Here is a 24,092-nt window from a genome sequence, read left to right as displayed (position 1 = left end):
TATTTAGCGTAGTTGATGACAATTATCCCGGATCCGGGATGGGTGGTTCCAAGTTAAGAATCTGATTACACAGCATGATGATAACAAAGATGCTCCTTGTGCTGGGGACAATAAAAGGTCCCAAACATGTGCAGTTTTGTCACACAATATAATGCCAGTGATGTCTCAAGTTTTGAGGGAACTTGCAATTGGCATGCTTACTGCAGGATTATCCACCAGAGCTGTTGCCAGAGAATTTAATGTTAACATAAGTCGCATCCAACATCGTTTTAGAGAATTTGGCAGTACGTGCAACCGGCCTCACAACCGCAGACCATTATTAACCACTCCAGCAAAGGACCTCCACATCCTGCTTCCTCAACTGCGAGATCATCTGAGACCAGCCACCTGAACAACTGATGAAACTGTGGATTTGCACAACCGAAGAATTTCTCCACAAACTGTCAGAAAGTGTCTCAGCAAAGTTCATCTGCGTGCTCGTCATCCTCACCAGGGTCTTGACCTGACAGCAGTTTGGCGTCGTAACCGACTTCAGTGGGCAAATTCTCACCTTCAATGGCCATTTGCACGCTGGAGATGTGTGCTCTTCATGGATGGATCCTGGTTTCAACTGTTCCGGGCAGATGGCAGACAGGGTCATATTGGCGAGCGATTTGCTGTTGTCAAAGTTGTGAACAGCGTGCCCCATGGTGACAGTGGGATTATGGTATGGGCAGGCATAAGCTACAGACAATGAACACAATTGCATTTTATCGATGGCAATTTGCACAGAGATACCGTGATGAGATCCTGAAGCCCATTGTCGTGCCATTCATCCGCCATTGAGCATGTTTGGAATGCTGTGGATCAACATGTATGACAGTGTGTTCCAATTCCTGACACTATCCAGCAACTTCACACAGCCATGGAAGATGAGCGGGACAACAGTCCAAAGGCCACAATCATCAGCCTGATCAACTCTATGCGAAGGAGATGTGTCGCGCTGCATGAGGCAAATGGTTGTCACACCAGATACTAACTGGTTTTCTGATCCACGGCACATTTTTTTTAAGGATATCTGTGACGAACAGAGGCATATCTTTATTCCCAGTCATGTGAAACCATAAACTAGGACCTAATAAATTCATTTAACTTTACTGATTTCCTTATATCAACTGTAACTCAGTAAAATCTTAAAGATTGTTGCATGTTAAGTTTATATTTTTGTTCAGTATATCAGGCAGTGTGAAAGGAAAACCTGGAACATTGGTAAAGAGTTCTGCCACCCAATCCATAGACTGTTCTATCTGCTTCCGCATGGCTGCAGCAACAAGTCTGACACCAGCAGGCTCCTGACTAGCTTCTACCCCCAAGCCATAAGCCTGCTAAATAGCTAACACTTCTTACCCAACCACATTACCATTGTTTTGGAGGTGTTCAGAACAAGGTTAAGGGCAGAGAAAGCTTGTTGACACTAAGAAAGCTTTGTTGTAGAGCGTTTAACACAAAATCCGGGGATGGGCCAGCTGAGTATAAGATTGTATCCTCTGCATATAAATGGATGAGAGAGCTTCCTACTGTCTGAGCTATGTTGTTGATGTAAATAGAAAAGAGCGTTGGGCCTCGGATCGAGCCTTGGGGAACTCCTTGGGGACAGGCAGTGGTTGAGACAGCAGATGTTCTGACTTTACACATTGCACTCTTTGAGAAAGGTAGTTAACAAACCAGGCCAAAGACCCATCAGAGCCACCAATATTCCTTAGCCGACCCACAAGAATGGAATGGTCTACCGTATAAAAAGCTCTGGCCAAGTCAATTTTACCATGTAAGTTGACTGAGAACACATTCTCATTTACAGCAACAACCTGGGGAATAGTTACAGAGGAGCCTATTGTCAGGTGGAGATGATTAGGTGACTGTGATGGTATGAGGGACAGCTTGGGAATTTAGCCAGGACACCTACTCTTAAAATAAGTGCCAAGGGCTCTTTAGTGAAGAAAGAGAGTCAGGACACTTGTTTAATGTCCCATCTGAAAGACAGCACCCTACACAGGGAACCATCCCCAATCACTGCCCTGGGAAAGAGTGCCTCCTACTGGCCCTCCAACACCACTTCCAGCAGCATCTGGTCTCCCATCTAGAGACCGACCAGGACCAACCCTGCTTAGCTTCAGAAGCAAGCCAGCAGTGGGATGCAGTGTGGTATGCTGCTGGCATCAATAAAGATAGCAGCACATGCCGAGCACTGTAAAAACGAATTTGCCGCTAATAAAGCATCGTGGAGATGGAGCACCGAAGTGTGTCTTATATCAAACACAGTCAGTTATTTTTCTGAACTGAGAAACCAGCTGAGGTAATTGCCTGACCAATGAGATCAAGTGAACAATTTACTACCAGGGGAAAAGACAGTCAGCAGACACTGGCTCTATCACATCGAGAATGTGCAATGTATATCTTGACCGAAGGAGTTAATTTGATTCCCCCTACATTTTATGTTATAATCACACAGTAGATAATTGCTGGTATGTTGCATATCACTGCACTGCGCTGTCAACATTATACTATAGTAAACCTGTGCTGGGCACTTCCTCAAAATATGGAGATGCAAATACCTTTTGAATTGGATGATGCAAACTGAATCTTATTTACTTAGATAAGATATCATCTTCCCACGGTGATAGCATCTCCGTTTGATAGCCACAATCTCAGATGTGGCGCTTGAGATTATTCCAACACTATTTTTGAGTGCTAGCATACATATTAACGTTAATGAAAAGCGAATTGCTTTGGTAGTTGAAGAGTGATGCTCGGGGTTCAACATCAATGCAGATGGAGTCAAGCTACTTTTAATTGCTTAGCTATTCCTTCACATGCAGCGCCATTAACAGTCCCCGTTACTTTACATTAGAAAATCGATCATTGTAATTTAAGCGCCATTTAGGAGCACAGGGGGGGGGGGTGGGGTACGCTGGTGGCCTGCATTTGGGGAGAATGAACTCAGATCCGTCAAAACGCCTCAGACATTTCTTGACTACTTGCCGACTGCAAGTTCAATTATGCTTTTATCAATTTGCCAGTCATTCTGGCACAGTGTGGCAGGATAATTGAAATCACCCCGGTGGTTCTCTTTGAAGACTTAAGGCTAATGGCCATGTTCGCCCTTGTCCGTCACTTCTCCGTCCACCCCCCACCTCTCTCTCTCTCATCTAGTCTTGTCCAGACAAAAACCTGTGTTGCTGGAACTCCCATTGTTCCTTGACTTTCATTTCACTCGTACGCTTAAGTGCTGGAGATATCCGTGGAAGTCAGGATATAAAAGAGGGGGAAATATTAACCACAGAACAAAACAAGCAGGATAAGAAAGAGGACAAAGAGGGAGAGGGGTGAAATGAGAAGGGAGACAGAGAGAGGGCAAGGGTGAGGGGAGAAAGAGAGCGGGAGAGACCGAGAGAGGGCAAGAGAAGAGCTATAATGGTAGTGGGATAACTGAGGCTTTGCTTCAGAGGCCGACATCTTGGTTTACATTCAGGACAGGTATGTAACCTTTAAATGATATTTAAAACACGCCCGATTATCCCTTAAGGTAATTAGGTTAAATCATGAGGATGTTTAATTAGAAATAAATCTGCAAGGTGCCGAAAGCAATTTGGAGCAGGCGGCGAGTGGCATGGACCGTGGTGACACGTTCTTCCCTCTTGTGTCCTACATCCTGGCTCTATCTCAATTAGTCATTCCATGATTCCTCAATTCCTATCTCCTTGCCTCCTTCTCAACCATATTAGAGGTCTAAGGTCCTTCCCCTCAGACCATCTATAAATGATTTTGCAAGGAACCCAGGAAAGATGACTTTATAAAGAGCCATGGTCTCTTCTGACCTCAAGCCTCCTCCTTCTCAACCTCCACATTCTGTCCATGAAGTTATTACAACTCCCACATATCTACCTCAATTACCTCGTACTCCTGCACATTGACTCGGTACTTGTACCCCTTGTATATAGTGGAGTTATCATTACTCATTGTGTATCTACAGTGCCTTCAGAAAGAATTCACACCCCATGACTTTTTACACGTTTTGTTGTGTTACAGCCTGAATTGTGATTCAATTGAGATTTTGTGTCACTGGCATACACACCATATCCCATAATGTCAAAGTGGAACTATATCTTGAGTCAATAAGTATTCAACACCTTTGTTATGGCAAGCCTTAATAAGTTCAGGAGTAAAAATATACTTAACAAATCACATAATACGTTGCAATAGTGTTTAACATTATTTTTGAATGAGTACTTCATACCACAGACATGACACCCTCACCCGAGGGACCTTAACACAGATTCAACCACAAAGACCTGGGAGGTTTTTTACCAATAGGGCACCTATTGGTAGATGTGTAAAAAAAAACAGACTTTGAATATCCCTTTGAGCAATGTGAAGTTATATTACACTTTGGATGGCGTATCAATACACTGAGTTACTACAAAGATACAGGCAGGCTTCCTTCCTAACTTTACTAAAGAAAAACCCTGGAATGAGTAGGTGCATCACTGCCTGGTATGGCAACTGCTTGGCATCTGACCATAAGGCTACAGAGGGTAGTGCGTATGGCCCAGTACATCACTGGAGCTAAGCTTCCTGCCTTCCAGGACCTACATACTAGGTGGTGTCAGAGGAAGGCCCCAAAAATTGTCAAAGACTCCAGTCACTCAAGTCATAGACTGTTCTCTGTGTTACCGTACGGCAAACAGTACCAGAGCGCCAAGTCTAGGACCAGAAGGCTCCTTAACTGCTTCTACCCCCAAGCCATAAGACTGCTGAACAAATAATCTAATGGCCACCCAGACTATTTACATTGACCCCCCCCCCCCTTTGTTTTTACACTGCTGCAACTCGCTGTTTATTATCTACACATAGTCACTTTACCCCTACCTACATTAACAAATTACCTCAACTAACCTGTACCCCCGCACATTGACATGGTACCGGTAACCCCTGCATATAGCCTCGTTATTGTTATTTTATTGTGTTACTTTTTATTATTTTTTACTTTAGTTTATTTGGTAAATATTTGAACTGCATTGTTGGTTAAGGGATTGTAACTAAGCATTTCACGGTAAGGTGACACCTGTTGCATTCGGCGCATGTGACAAATAAAGTTTGATTTGATTCGTGTCCAAACATTTGACTGGTACTGTATGTAAATTATATATATATATAATTATCAATACATTTGCAAAAATGTCTAAAAACATGTTGTCATTATGGGGTATTGTGTGTAGATGGGTGAGACAAAATAATATATTTAATCCATTTTGAATTTGGGCTGAATAAGTAAATGGGTATGAATACATTCTGAAGGGACTGTATTATTACTTAAACTTTTTGATTATTTCTCTATTTTCTTTCTTTCTGCTGGGAAGAGGCCCGTAAGTAAGCATTTCACTGTTAGTCCACACCTGTTGTTTACGAAGCATGTGACAAATAAAATGTGATTTGAAATCTGATTTGAACAATGTGGCATGCCATATTCATCATGTTGATGTGGCAATTAAAAGCAAAAAACATGGCCTCCACTCCACATCGTTCAAGACAAAGCGAGTCTACGTTCAGAGGTGGTTGGCAATAGAAAGCCCTGGAACTGTTGTCTAGTCTGTATTAACAGTGGACCAAAATATAGTTTTTGAGTGGAGTTTTCCTTTAAGCCTGCATACACTGCACACAGTCCTGCAGGACCAGAGTCAGCCGACCGTCTCCTGAGTTAAAGTGGTCATTGAGTAGATGAAACCAAGTTGAAAGGCTTTGACTCCTCATTAGGGCTTTGCACCATTAGTGATTGGTATGAGGTTGTGGTTATGACGTGGGTGAAGAGCTTTGGACTATGCTGAGTAGGAACTGGAACAGCAGGGGGTCATTCCATTGGCCCAATCCTGGGCCCCCCTAATCCCAGCTCCCTTTGAAGAGAGGCTTGAAAGCTGCCACTGTGCCAAGAGGCTCGTCGACCACTGAGCCAGCCCATCACTCTAATGGAACTCATTCAGAGCCACGGGAGTGACCCAATTAGGCGGAAGTGTCATTGACGTGGGGCTAATTATAAAGGAATGAGGGAAGGAAGGAAGTAGAAAATAAATCAAGAGAGAGGAAAGTTAGAAAGAGACCGTAGAGGTAGAGGTGCCAAGAGATGGGTTAAAGGAAACGTCTATGGAGATGATGAGGGGAGAGGTTTTGGTGTTGACTTGGTGATGAGCCATCACCCACTGAGTCTCTGTCCGGTTTTATTGACACACTATGTGAAGGTCTTTGAATAAAGATATGGTCATGAATGTATCACTATATCACTGAGTCAATTCATTTGAACCTAATCAATGTAGGGAATGGAAAATGATGCATTTACAACAATAGACAACTTTACAATTCATACTGAGTAATTCACTACAATGACTTCAACCGTCGCCTTCTTATCCGTCTTCAAAAGAAACATCTAGTTTAAGACTTTGGTCTTTCAGTCGGAGACTCCGCTGAGTTGTAGAAGACCACTAAAGTATTTTGTGAGTGACAGGGTTGACAAAGTGTTTTGGGCGTGACAGTGTTAACGGGCAGTAACCTACCTTGGAGCTCTTTGTCTCCCTTCATCCATCTGATGGTGGCGGCGGGCTTGCTGCCCATGGCGGTGCAGGTCATCTCTGTCTCATTGCCCTCGATTACCTGCCCCTCCCGGGACTCGATGATTGGGTTGCCTGGAGGGACTGGCAGGGGGGACAAATAGACACAGTGTTTAAGGAACTTGGGGCATAAATCAGCCTAAAAACCAGGGGGTTTAAACCACCATCTTAGATGTCTTAACCATTTTTGGAAATACTTTGAGATAAATCAGATTGACTACAGTCGTTTTGTTGTAAACAAAACAAAGTCAGAATGCGCGCAGAAAAGAAAGTGTGAAAAAGGACTAAGTTATATTTAAGTGCGCGTATCCAAGTCAGAATCGGCACCTATCAGCTTTTGGTGAACGGCTCTACACAAAATAAAATAATAATCACCCACTTTATAATAAAGCCCATACGCTGACAATATGCAGGACACTTTAGATGTTATAGGATGTTTTGTCCCACTTCTCTAAACTAGACTGTTACCATAAACATGTGAGTTGAGACCACTCACCGATTTTGGATTACTTAATTCCAGCTCTTGCTGGCTACCTACTGCCACTTGAAACAGCTTGATACCATTTGCACTGTTCTACCCCTGCCTTGGCCCAGACACACAGATCCAAGCCAGAGCCAGTCTCCCCATTTTCTCCTTGTGAACACTTTCAGATCACAATCATTCCCCGCATCCCGCTGTCAAACTTCATTGCCAAAACGCCATCATTATGTCTAAGTGCGTGCTCTTGTTTCAAGCACATTTTGTATGTCGCATTGTACAGTATAATACGCACACAATGTAATTTCCCCTCAAAAACCCTGTGAAGATGCACAGTGGAGAATTGGATGGGTGCTGGGTTTTGATTGGCGTGGCTCTTGAAGTGTTTCTGCTTTGACGCCAAATTTCGGCTGTGAGCTGAAGACAATGTTCGTCAACTAGCTTGACAAGGTTTAGATTGAAGCCATTCTGTTGGCTTTGGATTGTTTTGTATGTATGCTTACAAAACATGACATCATGAAAGTGACATATAAAACATATTTTGCTTTCAATGAAATGGCCTCATCCCTAAAAGCGAGACTTTTACTCCTGTTAATTGTTTTTCAAGGATATTTTTATTCAATTCATGCTTTGCACATTGGCTTGACACCTTGATGACTGTATTTATTTGTCCTTTATTATCATTATTGAAACCCTGCACTTATCTTCTGTCACAAAAACATGGTGAAGAGAAAGGGTTAAAGTTTGTCTCAGTGCAAAAGTTAGTGAGAGAAGGCTACTTTAAGATACAGCTGTGGGATCAACCACTCCATCGGTCTTTGACGTGCCAGTGATAGCTGTGTGTGTGTGTGTGTGTGTATGTGTGTGTGTGTGTGTACATGTTTTACTATACTTGTGAGTATCAGAGGTCTTCACAAGAATAGAAAAAACAACTACAATTCTGAATAGTGAAGACATTTTGCCAGTTCCCACTTGTAAAAAGGCTATTTTAGGCTTAGGGATTAGGTTTAAGGTTAGGTTTAGAATTTAGAACTGGATCAAATTGCAAAAATCACTGAAGCTGGAGACCTATATCTCCCTCTCTAACTTTAAGCATCAGCTGTCAGAGCAACTTACCGATCACAGTACCTGTACACAGCCCATCTGCCAATAGCACATCCAACTACCTCATCCCCATAATGTTTTTTTGTTGTTGTCATTGCTCTTTTGCACCCCAGTATCTCTACTTGCACATCATCTGCACATCTATCACTCCAGTGTTAATGCTAAATTGTAAATATTTTGCCTCTATGGCCTATTTATTGCCTTACCTCCCTAACCTTACTACACTGTACATATATTTTTCTATTGTGTTATTGACTGTACGTTTGTTTATCCCATGTGTAACTCTGTGTTGTTGTTTTTGTCGCACTGCTTTGCTTTATCTTGGCCAGGTCGCAGTTGTAAATGAGAACTTGTTCTCAACTGGCCTACCTGGTTAAATAAAGGTGAAATATAAAAATAAATACAAATAAAAGTGTGTGTAGTCATACTCAGCACAGTGATGTCAGCGTAGGCCTCCTGTGGAGGGTCTGTGTACAACTGGCACACGTATCTCCCCTCGTCAGACAGGGTCACGTTGGACAGAGACACCCGCAGCTCATTGTCCGAGAAGTTCACCAGCTGGAAGCGGGCATCTTTCAGGGCTGAACGGTCAAAGAAAGAGAGATAGGGAGAGAAAGAGGAAGAGAGAGAAGAGGAGCGATAGAAGGGGGGGGGGGGGGGGGTAGGTCAAAAGAGTGTCATTGTTATGCACTGACTATGAAAATGACTGTCGACCTACTAGGTGAGAGTATCTTTGAGTGGAGTTCCAGGTGGACTTTCAAGAGTTAAAGTATGAGGTAAAATCTACAGGCACGTGGTCGTCATATGCTCACTCCCACACTTCCGACTCTAGTCCATCACATCCCACAAACCTTGCTTGCCCCCTATGGAGAGAGCTCACATAGAGGGATGCTAACCAAACCAAACAACAAACGCCAGTCTTAACTTTGAGGTCTTCGTATCCAGCTCAGGGTCCCTCACCTAATTAGAACAGCAGTGTGTGCTGAATGACACACACACACACACACACACACACACACACAAGCTCGCAGACTAATGAGCAGTCCATTAGTCGTTTGTTTTGCCTTGGATCACGCGATGGAGAATGCCAACGGAGAATGCCAACGTCTGGTTAAGATGAAACCTTCCCCCCACCAACCCCTACAGATTGACAGCGGCCATTTATTGCTCTCTGCGTCTTCTTCCCCTCCCCAAGCCACGTTTCTTCTCACCCACAGCAGACCAGTTCAAAAGAGCGAAACCAACAACATAAAAAGAGGTAGCGTGAATAAATACATAAATAAATGGAAACAAATAGCAAAATGATCTGGCATCATTACAGTTTGCAGCGGCGGGCACATGAAAGCCAGGGTTGTGATGGCGATGGGGTGAAGCTGATTGTTCTTGGTTCCAGCTGGTTAGCCGTGCTCTTTTGCTTTTATTCCAAAAGCATGGGAAAAAGAGGAGGAGGAGAGCAAGAGAGGCTGTCAGTCCAACGTGAGGACTTATACTGAACAAACGCAACATGCAAGAATTTCAAAGATTTTACTGAGTTACAGCTCTTATAAGGACATCAGTCAAATTAAATTAATTCATTAATTCATAATTGATGGCTTTCACATGACTGGGGATACAGATATGCATTTGTTGGTCACAGATACCTTAAAAAAAAGGTAGGGGCGTAGTTCAGAAAACCAGTCACTATCTGGTGTGAACACCATTTGCCTCATGCAGCATGGAGTTGATCAGGCTGTTTATTGTGGCCTGTGGAATGTTGTACCACTCCTCTTCAATGGCTGTGCGAAGTTGGTGAATATTGGCGGGAACTGGAACACACTGCCGTACACGTCGATCCAGAGCATTCCAAACATGCTCAATGGGTGACGTGTCTGGTGGGTATGCAGGCCATGGAAGAACTGGGACATTGTCAGCTTCCATGAATTGTGTACAGATTCTTGTGACATGGGGCCTTGCAATATCATTCTGAAACATGAGGTGGTGGTGGCGGATGAATGGCACGACAATGAGCCTCAGGATCTCGTCACGGTATCTCTGTGCATTCAAATTGCCAACGATAAAATGCAATTGTGTTCGTTGTCCATAGCTTATGCCTGCCCATAACATAACCCCACCGCCACCAGGGGGCACTCTGTTCACAACATCGACATCAGCAAAGCGCTAGCCCACACGACGCCATACACACTGTCTGCCATCTGCCCGGTATAGATAAACCGGGATTCATCCGTGAAGAGCACACTTCTCCAGCAAGCAAGAGGCCATCGTAGGTGAGCATTTGCCCACTGAAGTCAGTTATGACACCTAACTGCAGTCAGGTTAAGGACGATGGTGAGGACGACGAGCACACATATGAGCTTCCCTGAGAAGGTTTCTGACAGTTTGTTCAGAAATTCTTTGGTTGTGCAAACCCACAGTTTCATCAGCTGTCTGGGTGGCTGGTCTCAGAGGATCCTGTAGGTGAAAAGTCCGTATGTGGAGGTCCTGGGCTGGCGTGGTTACACGTGGTCTGCAGTTGTGTATGGTTGGATGTACTGCCAAATTATCTACAACGACTTTGGAGGAGGCTTATGGTAGAGAACATTTAGCTCTCTGGCAACAGCTCTGATGGACAGCAAGCGTGCCCATTGCATGCTAAATTGTAGTCTCAACATCAACGGTGAAGAGGCGACTCCAAGATGCTGGTCTTCTAGGCAGAGTTGCAAAGAAAAAGCCATCTCTCATACTGGCCAATAAAAAGAAAAGATTAAGATAGGCAAAAATAACACAGACACTGGACAGAGGAACACTGCCTAGAAGGCCAGCATCCCGGAGTCGCCTCTTCACTGTTGATGTTGAGACTGGTGTTTTGAGGGTACTATTTAATGAAGCTGCCAGTTGAGGACCTGTGGGGCGTCTGTTTCTCAAACTAGACACTCAATTGTGCACCGGGGCCCCCCACCCCTCTTTCTTTTCTGGTTAGAGACAGTTTGCGCTCTTCTGTGAAGGGAGTAGTACACAACGTTGTACGAGATCTTCAGTTTCTTGGCAATTTCTAGCCATCATTTCTCAGAAAAGGAATACTGAAGAGTTTCAGAATAAAGTTATTTATTTCTGGATATTTTGAGCCTGTAATCGAACCCACAAATGCTGATGCTCCAGAGACTCAACTAGTCTAAAGGCCAGTTTTATTGCTTCTTTCATCAGCACAACAGTTTTCAGCTGTGCTAACATAATTGCAAAAGGGTTTTCTAATTATCAATTAGCCTCTTAAAATGATAAACTTGGATTAGCTAAAACAACGTGCCACTGGAGTGATGGTTGCTGATAATGGGCCTCTGTACACCTATGTAGATCTTCCATTTCCAGCTACAATAGTTATTTACAACATTAACAATGTCTACATTGTATTTCTGATCAATTTGATGTTATTTTAATGGACCAAAAAATGAGCTTTTCTTTCAAAAACAAGAACACTTCTGAGTGACCCCAAACTTTTGAAAGGTAGTGTATATCAACAACACAGATGTGGCTTTGGCCAAAAAAACAGAGAGAATTGGAGGTGGTGAGAAACTGAACACTGATACATTTTTGGATGGTACAACAGTGTTAGGGCTTGACAACACAAAAGCTCTGTGTTCAACAGGGAACATAGCCTTTCACTTTCACTTGTGCAGTGATGTTGTTCCTGGACACAAGCGTTGCCATGTTGTGAGGGTTCAGTGGCCCGCCATGTCCCCATTACGGCACAACAACGGCGCCCGCCCGCGACATCCAGCTCACCACGGGGGAGCCCGGGAATGGACACGCAGCTTGTCCCCACTAGCTCCTGCCGCAGCAGTGCTGTCCAATGGGGTGAGTTCAAGGAAAACAAAGGCACTAGAAGTGGAAAGCAATTCCACTAAAGAAAACTAACTGAAAAAGAAAGTATTTCGATGTTGATTCGTTCTTTCATTTCCTTTAGTTTGGCAGAGGGTTTCTCAGATAATGTACTTCTTGGAAGGTACAAACACAGGGGCAGACAGAAGTGGGCAAAAAAAGGCAATGACAACACAGTAAAAACAAGTGTGGAGAGACACTGGTGAGGCAACAAACACTTGATCAAAACAATATGTGGGAATATGATTCATAGTGGCAAGGAACAGGGAGAAAACAGACACAAAGAAGAACAAGGACAAGGAAACAATGGGAAATAGCCCAGTCACACAGCAGGGTTGGAAACTGCAGTACATTTCAGACAGAATAATAGATATGGACGGTAAAGAAAAGGCAAGCAGGACGCTTCGCAAACAAATGAATTCCAGGAATGTCAAAGCATGCCTGGCGAGGTATTTCTGAGGTATTTCTCCCGATCCCCTTCTTCTTTGGGTTCAGAGGTGCTACAACATGGAGGATGACCCCTCTCCCTTTCTTCTCTTTTTCCACCCCTTTCTCCCTCATCATGAGTTTGGGCTGAGGAGAGACGGAGCAATTCTGACAATCGTAATTAGAATTGAAGCATGCTTGCCGGGAGGATTTTGGTAACAATAATGAAAACAAAGTCTGATTAAGTGGATTAAGTGTGGGGTGGGGCGTGGGGAGGGGGTGGGGGGTTGTCGCTGTGGAAGTCTCAAAACACAGCAGTAGACTATTCCTGCTGATTCAAACTTGAATACAGCAGCTATAGGAGTTTCAAAACTAGCACATTTATTTTATGTAACACCCACACAAGGCAGAGACTTGAATTTTACCCCTTTTTCTCCACAATTTCGTGGTATCCAATTGTTGTAGTAGCTACTATCTTGTCTCATTGCTACAACTTCCGTACGGGCTCGGGAGAGATGAAGGCTGAATGTCATGCGTCCTCCGATACACAACCCAACCAGCAGTACTGCTTCTTAACACAGCGCGCATCCAACCCGGAAGCCAGCCGCACCAATGTGTCGGAGGCTACACCGTGCACCTGGCAACCTTGGCTAGCGCACACTGCACCCGGCCCGCCACAGGAGTCGCTGGTGCGCGATGAGACAAGGATATCCCTACCGACCAATCCCTCCCTAACCCGGACAACGCTAGGCCAATTGTGCAATTGGAGGAACATTTGTACAGTATACATTTTATTTTAGGGAATGTATATGTTTCATTTCTATGGTGGTCTTGAATTAGATTGTGAAAACCAAAGTCAATGTTCTTCATGCAGCCTCTCTACAACCAAACAAACAGGCTCTCTATGAAAATGAATAAACAGCTTTCTTCAAAATAAAACTGATTCACTGTTCACATTGCAAGAGTATTCAAAAAACATAATTGGTTTTGGAGGGTATTGCATCACTCAATTCGTCTCTTTTGTTATTTACCTCGTATCAGAAGACCCCAAGCCATCTCATGAATAAAGTGATCCTACTTAGGTATGAAATAGTATGAAATAATAAAACAGAGGACTTTCTGTCCAAGATTTCAAATTCATTTGCCTGGGTCAGATCAACGCGGACAATGCCATTTTTATATATTTTTTTAAATGCCACTCATTTCCATTCGTGAGGGGTGGACAGTCGCCTAAAGTGGTGTTGAATATACATTGCTTATTTTCGTGTTATCACAAATAGCCAAAGGTCCGTTCGGCACCGTCGAGGAAACGGATGATGGGGCTCAAAAGGCTGCACAAACACACCCAGCCACATCCATTGAGTCCTGGCAATCTCTGCATTGAAATGAAGCTGACTGTAAACACAAAAGGGGGGAAAATAAACTCCAATTCATAGCAGAGCAAAAAAAATATATAAAGATGAGATAAACTCAACTTTGATGGCTGCAATGGGTTATTCCTTTCTTCTTTCTTTCTCTCTTTTCTCCCTCTCTCTCTCATTGTATATCATTTGCGTCGTTTCTCCCTGGTTTCATCGAGGAGGGCTGGCTCCAGCTTCTTGGAGACAAGCTTCTGGGTTCTTCCTAAGTGGCGGCAATCAATTCTGATTAGTGGACCCGGCTACTTTTTGAGAGGAGCCCATTAAAGTTTTATTAAGGAGCGAGAGAGGGCGAAGGTAGGTGGGGGAGGGTAATTTGGCTCATCTGACAGACCCCCACCACACACATGCACGCACATATGCAGACACGATACACTCGCACACACACACTTCAAGTGTTGTAGAAAAGGGAATCGTGGCGCCCAACCCTCCTCTTCTCCCATGGCCCTTTAGCTGATTCCATGCGGTTTTCTCACCTTTGAACGGCGCCGGAGAGAGAGACACCTTTAAATGATAAAGTGAGGGGCGGAAAGATCAGAGAGGGTGAACTTTTGGCTTGGCTGCTGCCGTCCCCTTAATGGCCGGGTCAGTGTCTTGAAAAACCAGAGGAGATGGAGGTGAGGTCTTCTTTAAGAGATTGGGAGCTGTAGTGGTCAAGGTAAGGTAAAGGTGTCCTTTGGTAATGCAGAGGCTGCTTTCAGACAGGTACCATCCGGGGCCCAGGGGACCCCGCACACACCCTGGCCTTCAAAAGTATGGCTGTTTATCCATTGTACAGGTATCAAGTGTCTGTCTCTTCACTGTGAATGCCAGTCCAAAAGCGTGTGTGTGTCTCTTAACTCGTTAAGTGTGCCTACAGTATATCATTGTGTGTATGTGTGTGTGTGTGTGTGTGTTTGTGTGTGCTCACTTTGTGTGCAGAGGGCTAAGCCTGGGAGGAGGTGAGGCCCCCTCACCACACAGGGCTATGACCGCTCCCTTGAAGTGGGGTCACAGGATGTCAATGTCAAAGCTCTCTCCTCTCTTTCTCTCTCTCCTTTTTTCCCCCCCAATATGGATTTTAGTTGGAGGGGCCCAATATGATATTCCAGGGGAGGCTGGTAGCAGAGCCAAGCTATAATTAAACAGTGCAGCTGCAGTGAAATGCCAGAGTGTTCTTGGGAAAAGATCACATGAGATCAAGGCGCCCCGTCAAAAGATGAGATGCCCTTGACAGCCAGCTGTGGGCTTGGTATTTGGTGCCCCAGCGAAACAGAAAAACACGAGGCGCGATTTATGCATGCGATGGGGATCTTGAGGACATGGCTGAGTGGCTGTGTAGTTGTGTGAGGAAGAAGTTTGTGTTGGTGCAAAGGGAGGGAGGGACACAACGTTGGATGCGTCAGAGATAGATGGGAGACCTTCCGAGGACGTGGCTGCTTCTCCGTGTGTGTGTGTGTGTGTGTGTGTGTGTGTGTGTGTGTGTGTGTGTGTGAGTGTGTGTACACTCATGCCTGAAGACTAGTAGACAGGACTTGTGACAGAAAGTGTTATACTGTATGTATAACTATACTGTATGTTTGTGTGTATGTTTGTGTGTGTGGGTGTATATCCAACCTCTTCAAATTAATGTGTGTGCGAGTGGAGAGTACCACACTGAACAAAAAAATAAAACGCAACAAGCAAACATTTCAAATATTTGACTGATTTACAGTTAATATAAGGAAATCAGTCAATTGAAATCAATTCATTAGGCCCTTATCTATGGATTTCAAATGACTGGGGAAACAGATAGGCATCTGTTGGTCAAAGACCACAAAAAAAAAGGTCTCACATGTGAAGAAGCCAGATGTGGAGATCCTGGGCTGGCGAGGTTCACATGGTCTGCGGTTGTGAGGCTGGATGGACGTACTGACAAATTCTCTAAAACAACGTTGGAGGCGGCTTATGGTAGAGAAACACTCAATTATGTGGCAACAGCTCTGGTGGTGCTGTTGCCAGATAATGTGCACAAAATTAGATTGCATATAGAACATATAGAACATTTCTGGGATCTTTTTATTTCAAGTCATGAAACATGGGACCAACACTTTACATGTTCCGTATATATTTTTTGTTCAGTATAATAACATCTGTAGCAAATTTGAGGAAAACGCTACTGATGTTCTAGTACACGCGCTTCAAAAACTCTGGACCACTGGTACACTCCATTCTGGGTTGGCTACAAGGTCTTTTCCCCGCCCTCCGTTCGTCAAATCTGATCACAACTCTAATCTGCTCCTCCTTTCCTATAGGCAGAAACTCAAACAGGAAGTACCCGTGCTAAGGTCAATTCAACACTGGTCTGACGGAATCCATGCTTCAAGATTGTTTTGATCACCCGGACCCACCCGGACCAAGATATGTTCCCGGTTGTTCTCTGAGAATAACATTGACGTATACACTGACAAGGTGACTGAGTTCATCAGGAAGTGTATAGGGGATGTTGTTCCCACTGACAATTAAAATCTACCCAAACAAAAAAACGTGGCTAGATCGCAGTATTCGCGCAAAACTGAAAGCCCGAACCACCGCATTTATGACAAGGTGACTGGGAATATGGTCGAATACAAACGGTGCAGTTATGCCCTCCGTATGGCAATCAAACAGCAAAACATTAGTAAAGAGACAAAGCGGAGTCGCAATTCAATGGCTCAGACACGTACAGTTGAAATCGGAGATTTACATACACTTAGGTTGGAGTCATTAAAACTTGTTTTTCAACCACTCCACACATTTCATGTTAACAAACTATAGTTTTGGTTAGGACATCTACTCTGTGCATGACAAGTAATTTTTCCAACAATTGTTTACAGACAGATTATTTTACTTATTTGTATCACAATTCCAGTGGGTCCGAAGTGTACATACACTAAGTTGACTGTGCCTTTAAACAGTTGGAAAATTCCAGAAAAGTATGTCATGGCTTTAGAGGCTTCTGATAGGCTAATTGACATAATTTGAGTCAATTGGAGGTGTACCTGTGGCTGTATCTCAAGGCCGACCTTCAAACTCAGTGCCTCTTTGCTTGACATCATGGGGAAATCAAAATAAATCAGCCAAGACCTCAGAAAAAAAATTGTAGACCTCCACAACTCTGGTTCATCCTTGGGAGCAATTTCCAAACGCCTGAAGGTACCACATTCATCTGTACAAACAATCGTATGCAAGTAAAAACACCATGGGACCATGCAGATGTCATACCACTCAGGAAGAAGACGCATTCTGTCTCCTACAGATGAACGTCCTTTGGTGCCGAAAAGTGCAAATCAATCCCAGAACAACAGTAAAGGACCATGTAAAGAATCTGGAGGAAACCGGTACAAAAGTATCTATATCCACAGTAAAACAATTCCTATATTGACAGAACCTGAACGGCCGCTCAGCAAGGAATAAGCCACTGCTCCAAATCACCATTAAAAAGACAGTCTACGGTTTGCAACTGCGCATGGGGACAAAGATCGTACTTTTTAGAGAAATGTCCTCTGGTCTGAGGAATCAAAAAGATAACTGTTTGGCCATAATGACCATTGTTATGTTTGGAGGAAAAAGGGGGAGGCTTGCAAGCCGAAGAACACCATCCCAACCGTGAAGCACACATCTCAAGACATCAGTCAGGAAGTTAAAGCTTGGTTGCAAATGGGTCTTCCAAATGGACAATGACCCCAAGCATACTTCCAAAGTTGTGGCAAAATGGCTTAAGGACAACACAGTCAAGGTATTGGAGTGGCCATCACAAAGGCCTGACCTCAATCCTATAGAAAATGTGTGGACAGAACTGAAAAAGCATTTGTGAACAAGGAGGTCTACAAATCTGATTCAGTTACACCAGCTCTGTCAGGAGGAATGAGCCAAAATTCCCCCAACTTATTGTGGGAAGCTTGTGGAAGGCTACCCGAAACGTTTGACCCAAGTTAAACAATTTAAAGGCAATGCAACTAAATACTAATTGAGTGTATGTAAACTTCTGATGCACTGGAAATGTGATGAAAGAAATAAAAGCTGAAATAAATCATTCTCTCTACTATTATTCTGGCATTTCACATTCTTAAAATAAAGTGGTGATACTAACTGAGTTTAAATGTATTTGGATAAGGTGTATGTAAACTTCAACTGTATGTGGCAGGGACTCCAGACAATCAAAGGGAAAACCAGCCACGTCGCGGACACTGACGTCTTGCTCACGGACAGGCAAAACACCTTCTTCACCTGCTTTTGAGGATACCACAGTGCCATCGACGCGGCCTACTCCTGAGGACTGTGGGCTCTCGTTCTCCGTGGCCGTCGTTAGTAAGACATTTAAGCGCGTTAACCCTCACAAGGCTGCTGGCCCAGAAGGCATTCCTAGCCGTGTCCTCAGAGCATGCGCAGACCAGCTGGCTGGAGTGTTTACGGACATATTCAATCTCTCCCTATCCCAGTCTGCTGTCCCCACTTGATTCAAGATGTCCACCATTTTCCTGTACCCAAGCAAAGGCAGCTGAACTAAATGACTATCGCCCTGTAGAACTCACTTCTGTCATCATGAAGTGCTTTGAGAGGCTGGTTCAGGATCATATCACCTGCACTTTACCTGACACCCTAGACCAACTCTAATGTGCATAACGCCCCAATATATCCACAGACAATGCAATCGCCATCGTACTGCACACTGCCCTATCCCATCTGGACAAGAGGAATACCTATGTAAGAATGCTGTTTATTGACTACAGCGCCGCCTTCAACGCCATAGTACCCTCCAAGCTCATTAAGTTTGGGGCCCTGGGTCTGAACCCCGCCCTGTGCAACTGGATCCTGGACTTCCTGACGGGCCGCCCCCAGGTGGTGAAGGTAGGAAACAACACCTCCACTATACTGATCCTCCTCCTGTTCACCCATGACTGCGTGGTCACGCACAAACTCTAATGCAATCATCAAGTTTGTAGTAGCAACAGTAGTAGGCCTGATTACCAACAATGACGAGGCAGCCTACAGGGAGGAGGTGTGGGCCCTGGCGGAGTGGTGCCAGGAAAATAACCTCTCCCTCAACGTCAACAAAACAAAGGACCTAATCGTGGACTTCAGGAGACAGAAGAGGGAGCACACCCACATCCACATCGACGGGACCGCAGTGGAGAAGGTCAAAAGCCTCAAGTACACATCACTGACAATCTGAAGTTGTCCACCCACACAGACAGTGTGGTGAAGATGGCGCAACAGTACCTTTTCAACCTCAGGAGGCTGAAGAAATTTGAGAGCATCTTGCCTGGTACAGAAACTTCACCGCCTGCAACTGCATGGCTCTCTAGAGAGTGGTGCGGTCTGCCCAACGCATCACCGGGGGCACACTGCCTGCCCTCCAGGACAACTACAGCACCCGATGTCACAGGAAGGCCAAAAAGATCATCAAGGATATCCACCCAAGCCACGGCCTGTTCACCCTGCTATCATCCAGAAGGCGAGGTCAGTACAGGTGCATCAAAGCTTGGACCGAGAGACTGAAAAACAGCTTCTATCTCAAGGCCATCAGACTGCCATCACTAGCTGGCTACCACACTGTTACTCAACCGTTCAACTTAGAGGCTGCTGCCCTATGTGCCGTACATAGACATGCAATCACTAGTCACTTTAATAATGGAACACTGGTCACCTTAATAATGTTCACATACTGTTTTTTTCATTTCATATGTATACACTGTATTCTACTGTATTCTAGTCAATGTCACACCGACAATGCTCGTCTTAATATTTATATTTCTTAATTCCATTATTTTACTTAGAGATTTGTGTGTATTGTTGTGAATTGCTAGATACTATTGCACTATTGGAGCTAGGAACACAAGCATTTTGCTCCACTCGCATTAACATCTGCTAAATATGTGACAAATACATTTTTTATCTGATTTGATTTTGAAGTGGACCGAAAGATTATTGTAGACTTGATGACAGTATGTGTATGTGTGTCAATGTAGAACTACACTGAGTATAGCAAACATTAGGAACACCTTCCTAATTTTGATTTGCACTGCACACTTTTGCCATCTGAACAGACTCTTCAAGGTGTCCATGCCCAGACGGGCTAGCATTCCACAGAGAAATGCTGGCCCATGTTGACTCCAATGCTTCCCACAGTTGTGTTAAGTTGGATGGATGTCCTTTGTGTGGACCATTCTTGATACACACAGGAGTGTATTTAAGTGTATTTAACAAGGGACATCAACAAGGGATCATAGCTTTCAACTGGTCAGTCTATGCCATGGAAAGAGCAGGTATTCTTAATGTTTTGTACACTCAGTGTAACAGGCCTATCTATTTCCAAGGTGTGTGTGTGTATGCTTGTCTCTGTGTGTGTGTGTGAGTGAATGTATGCCTGTCTGTGTGTATGTGTGGTACTCACGTCGGACGTCTCTGAAATAGATTGTCTGTCTGTTGGGGTTGAGGAGCTGGATGACCGAGTCGTCGTTGTTCTTCACCCGGCAGCTGATGACGGCCACCTCTCCCTCCACCACCGCCACATTGTCCGTCACCAGGTTCTGACTCTGGACTGCAGGGCACAGACAGAGACAAACACTCATCATTACAACTGGCAGGCTGTGTGCAGTCTAGTTTTTCAAACCAACGAGCCAAGCCAAGCCAAGCCAAGAAAAACCAAGCTGTACTTAACCTGGTTAGACATCCACCATAGTTGCTGGAACTGTGCTAAAAAGGTGTGAAAATATAATATCTGAGTGAGCACAATTTGGTTTGTATGGAATGAATTCAAGTATTACTACCTTTTGATATGATTCCCCTACGTGTTGGAGATCATCACCAACATGTTGTGTATACCCACTTAAATAAGCCCTGAATTGCTCTCTAAAATGCCAAAGCAACCGCAAAGAAGAGTGGGGAGAAACCGCAGCAGAGTTAGGAGACAAATGATGTACTTGCTTCTTCAAGTCAGCATGTATTAGGGATTAACACGGGTAACCAGTATTCCGGGACTGTCCAGGGACCACTCTTCACATTTCCCGAAAAAATAAAATGACAAGACCTGGGAAATTACAACATTTTACACCAAGGTCGCACTAATGCAATTCCACAACATGTGCAGCACATTGTTCAAACAGGTTGAGCTTCGCGTATTTACTTCACACAAAGTTGCCATAAATTCAAAGAACACGCATAATTGACGGACTGCAGATAAGACCCGAATACAGTTTAGAGTTCTCACCATCTCCCATGTGGCGCAACAGTCTAAGGCACTGGAAGCATCACTACAGACGCAGGTTTGGCACAGCTGGCCGCGACCGTGTGTGTGTGTGGGGGGTGGCAGAACAGGACCGAGTTTGAACTATATGATCATTTCAGGCACCATTTTGATTTGGACAGCATCATCACGATGCTTTGAGACAAGCGTGGGGAATCTCCATTTGAATATTTGCTAACAATTTGGCTGGGGAAATAGATAAATTGAGGTGAGTGCTAATGATCATCTTTATTCTAATTTGCTCATGTACAGTGCCTTCGAAAATATTCAGACCATTTCACTTTTTCAACATTTTGTTACGTTACAGCCTTATTCTAAAATGGATTACATAAAAAAAAAGCTCAGCAATCTACACACAATACCCCATAATGACAAAGCAAAAACACGTTTTTGCAAAAATACCGTATTCAAACCCTTTGCTATGAGACTCGAAATTGAGCTCAGGTGCCTCCTGTTTCAATTGATGCTCCTTGAGATGTTTCTACAACTTGGAGTCCACCTGTGGTAAATTCAATTGATTGGAAATTATTTGGAAAGGCACACACCTGTCTATATAAAGTTCCACAGTTGACAGTGCATGTCAGAGCAAAAACAAAGTCGTGAGGTCGAACCAAATTGTCCGCAGAGCACCGAGACAGTGTTGTGTTGAGGTACAGATCTGTGGAAGGGCACCAACAAATGTCTGCAGCATTGAAAGTCCCAAACAAATGTCTGCAGCATTGAAGGTCCCCAAGAACACTGTGGCTTCCAGCTTTCATAAATGGAAGAAGTTTGGAACAATCAAGACTCTTCCTAATGCTGGCCACCGGGCCAAACTGTGCAATCGGGGGAGAAGGGCATTGGTCAGGGAGGTGAACAAGAACCCGATGGGCAGTCTGACAGAGCTCTAGAGTTCCTCTTTGGAGATGGGAGAACCTTCTAGAAGGACAACCATCTCTACAGCACCCCACCAATCAGGCCTTTATGGTAGAGTGGCCACTCCTCAGTAAAAAGCACATCACAACCTGCTTGGAATTTGCCAAACTGCACCAAAAGACTTTCAGAAAAGAGATTCTCTGATCTGATGAAACCAAGATTGAACTCTTTGGCCTGAATGCCAAGCGTCACTTCTAGAGGAAACCTGGCACCATCCCTATGGTGAAGCATGGTGGTGGCAGCAGAGCTCTCAGGACCTCAGACTGGGTGACGGGTTCCCCTTCCAACAGGACAACCACCCGAAGCACACAGCCAAGACAATGAAGGTGTGGCTTTGGGACAAGTCTCTGAATGTCCTTGAGTGGCCCAGCCAAAGCCCGGACGTGAACCCGATCGAACATCTCTGGAGAGACCTGAAAATAGATGTGCAGCAACTCTCCCCATCCAACCTGACAGAGCTTGAGAGGATCTGCAGAGAAGAATGGGAGAAACTCCCCAAATACAGGTGTGCCAAGCCTGTAGCGTCATACTCAAGAAGACTTGAGGCTGTAATCGCTGCCAAAGGTGCTTTAACAAAGTACTGAGTAAAGGGTCTGAATAGTTAAGTAAATGTGATATTTCAGTTTTTTGTTTTGAATAAATTAGCAAACATTTCTAAAATCCTGTTTTTGCTTTGTCATTATGGGGTATTGTGTGTAGATTAATGAGGAAAAAAACTATTTAATACATTTCAGAATAAGGCTGTAACATAACAAAATGTGGAAAAAGTCAAGGGGTCTGAATACTTTCCCTAGGGCACTGTTAACTGATACATTTTTTTCTGATCAGAAACATTTAGCATACACTGGATTTAGGCTACAATTTAGCATTATTGATCTATTGACTCACATAGCAGCCTTAAATCAGTCCCACTGAAACCCAACATCCTGACTCACATGAAAATTCCTAATTGTATTCTGTAATCCAAAGGTAGTATTATCAAAGCACGTCTCCGTATGCATGTCAAAATACCACTATAACATTTCCCCCGCTTTTCTGCATTGTTTCATATTGCTGCCCATTGAGAGCTTCGGTATTGGATTTGTGATCAACAAACGGTATGAGGGTAGATATGGATTTAATTATAATTATATTTTTTACAGAGTTGGTCTCTGTTAAGACACCTTGCTATTTAAACAATTTCCTCTCTTTATCGCCGTTATTCATGAGCTGATCTGCTATCTGCATAACCATCAACTACATTTTGCCAAATAGGAGATATTGGAAGTTGGAAGTTATTTGGAAGTTATCGAGCAAGCTTTGTAACTTTGGTCATTTTACTTTTGTTTGACTGCCGTTACAAAGTGTTTATGATTCAACAACGCTATGGCCTGCACTCTGTGTGTCCTGAGCACGCTCTGTATCGACATGGCCTACTGCTGAAATGCACTGAATTAATTGAGGAACATGATAACGCTCTGAATTTATCAACGGCCTGTTTCACAATTCACAACAATGTAATTGGCGATGAAAGTTACGCTATCACTACTAAATATCAGTTTCACTTGCTGTGAAATCTTCACATACCGGTGCAACCAAGACGGCAATGTGGCGCAGTGGCAATCTTCTTTTGGGAGAACCCTGAGTGACCATATCTTGGTTTTAAATGGGCACTTCCAATTTTTGCAGTATTTCCTGGATATCTGGGGATAAATATGAATTATTCCTGTATTGAAACTTGGTAGTTTCAGGACTCCCTAGTGTGTGTGTATGTGTTTTATGAGCAAACTGGTAAAGGTTGCTCCTGATGGCTGACCTCGTGTGTGTGTGTGTGTGTGTGTGTGTGTCTGTGTGTGTGTGCGTGTGTGTGTGTGTGTGTGTGATCCTAGACCGTATCACAAGCCAATAGAAGACTTCATAAATCAACCGTGGACATGCACCTGAAAATCTCCCCGTAAATCTACTTCGAAACCAAAAACACGCACATGTACACACTTTAAATGGATTTGAGCTACTTCATTAAAGTCAAGAGAGCGAGA

General features: G+C 44.0%; 1 protein-coding gene across 5 annotated transcripts in view; it reads right to left on the bottom strand.

Moving 5' to 3' along the window:
- Nucleotides 1-24,092, bottom strand: part of cadm1a (cell adhesion molecule 1a) — a 426,941-nt gene that overhangs the window by 67,454 nt on the left and 335,395 nt on the right. For all 5 annotated transcript variants that reach the window (XM_036937590.1, XM_036937591.1, XM_036937592.1 and 2 more), the window contains 3 exons: nucleotides 20,308-20,454; nucleotides 8,646-8,798; nucleotides 6,582-6,719 (listed from right to left, as the gene is read on the bottom strand). In XM_036937590.1, coding sequence (XP_036793485.1) covers nucleotides 6,582-6,719; nucleotides 8,646-8,798; nucleotides 20,308-20,454 — 438 coding nt within the window. The remainder of the gene's footprint in view (nucleotides 1-6,581; nucleotides 6,720-8,645; nucleotides 8,799-20,307; nucleotides 20,455-24,092) is intronic.

Source organism: Oncorhynchus mykiss, chromosome 12, assembly GCF_013265735.2.
Source record: "Oncorhynchus mykiss isolate Arlee chromosome 12, USDA_OmykA_1.1, whole genome shotgun sequence".
In the NCBI taxonomy this organism is placed as follows: Eukaryota; Metazoa; Chordata; class Actinopteri; order Salmoniformes; family Salmonidae; genus Oncorhynchus; species Oncorhynchus mykiss.
Note: the sequence above shows the minus strand (reverse complement) of the source record. Positions and strands in the feature narration are given on the sequence as shown.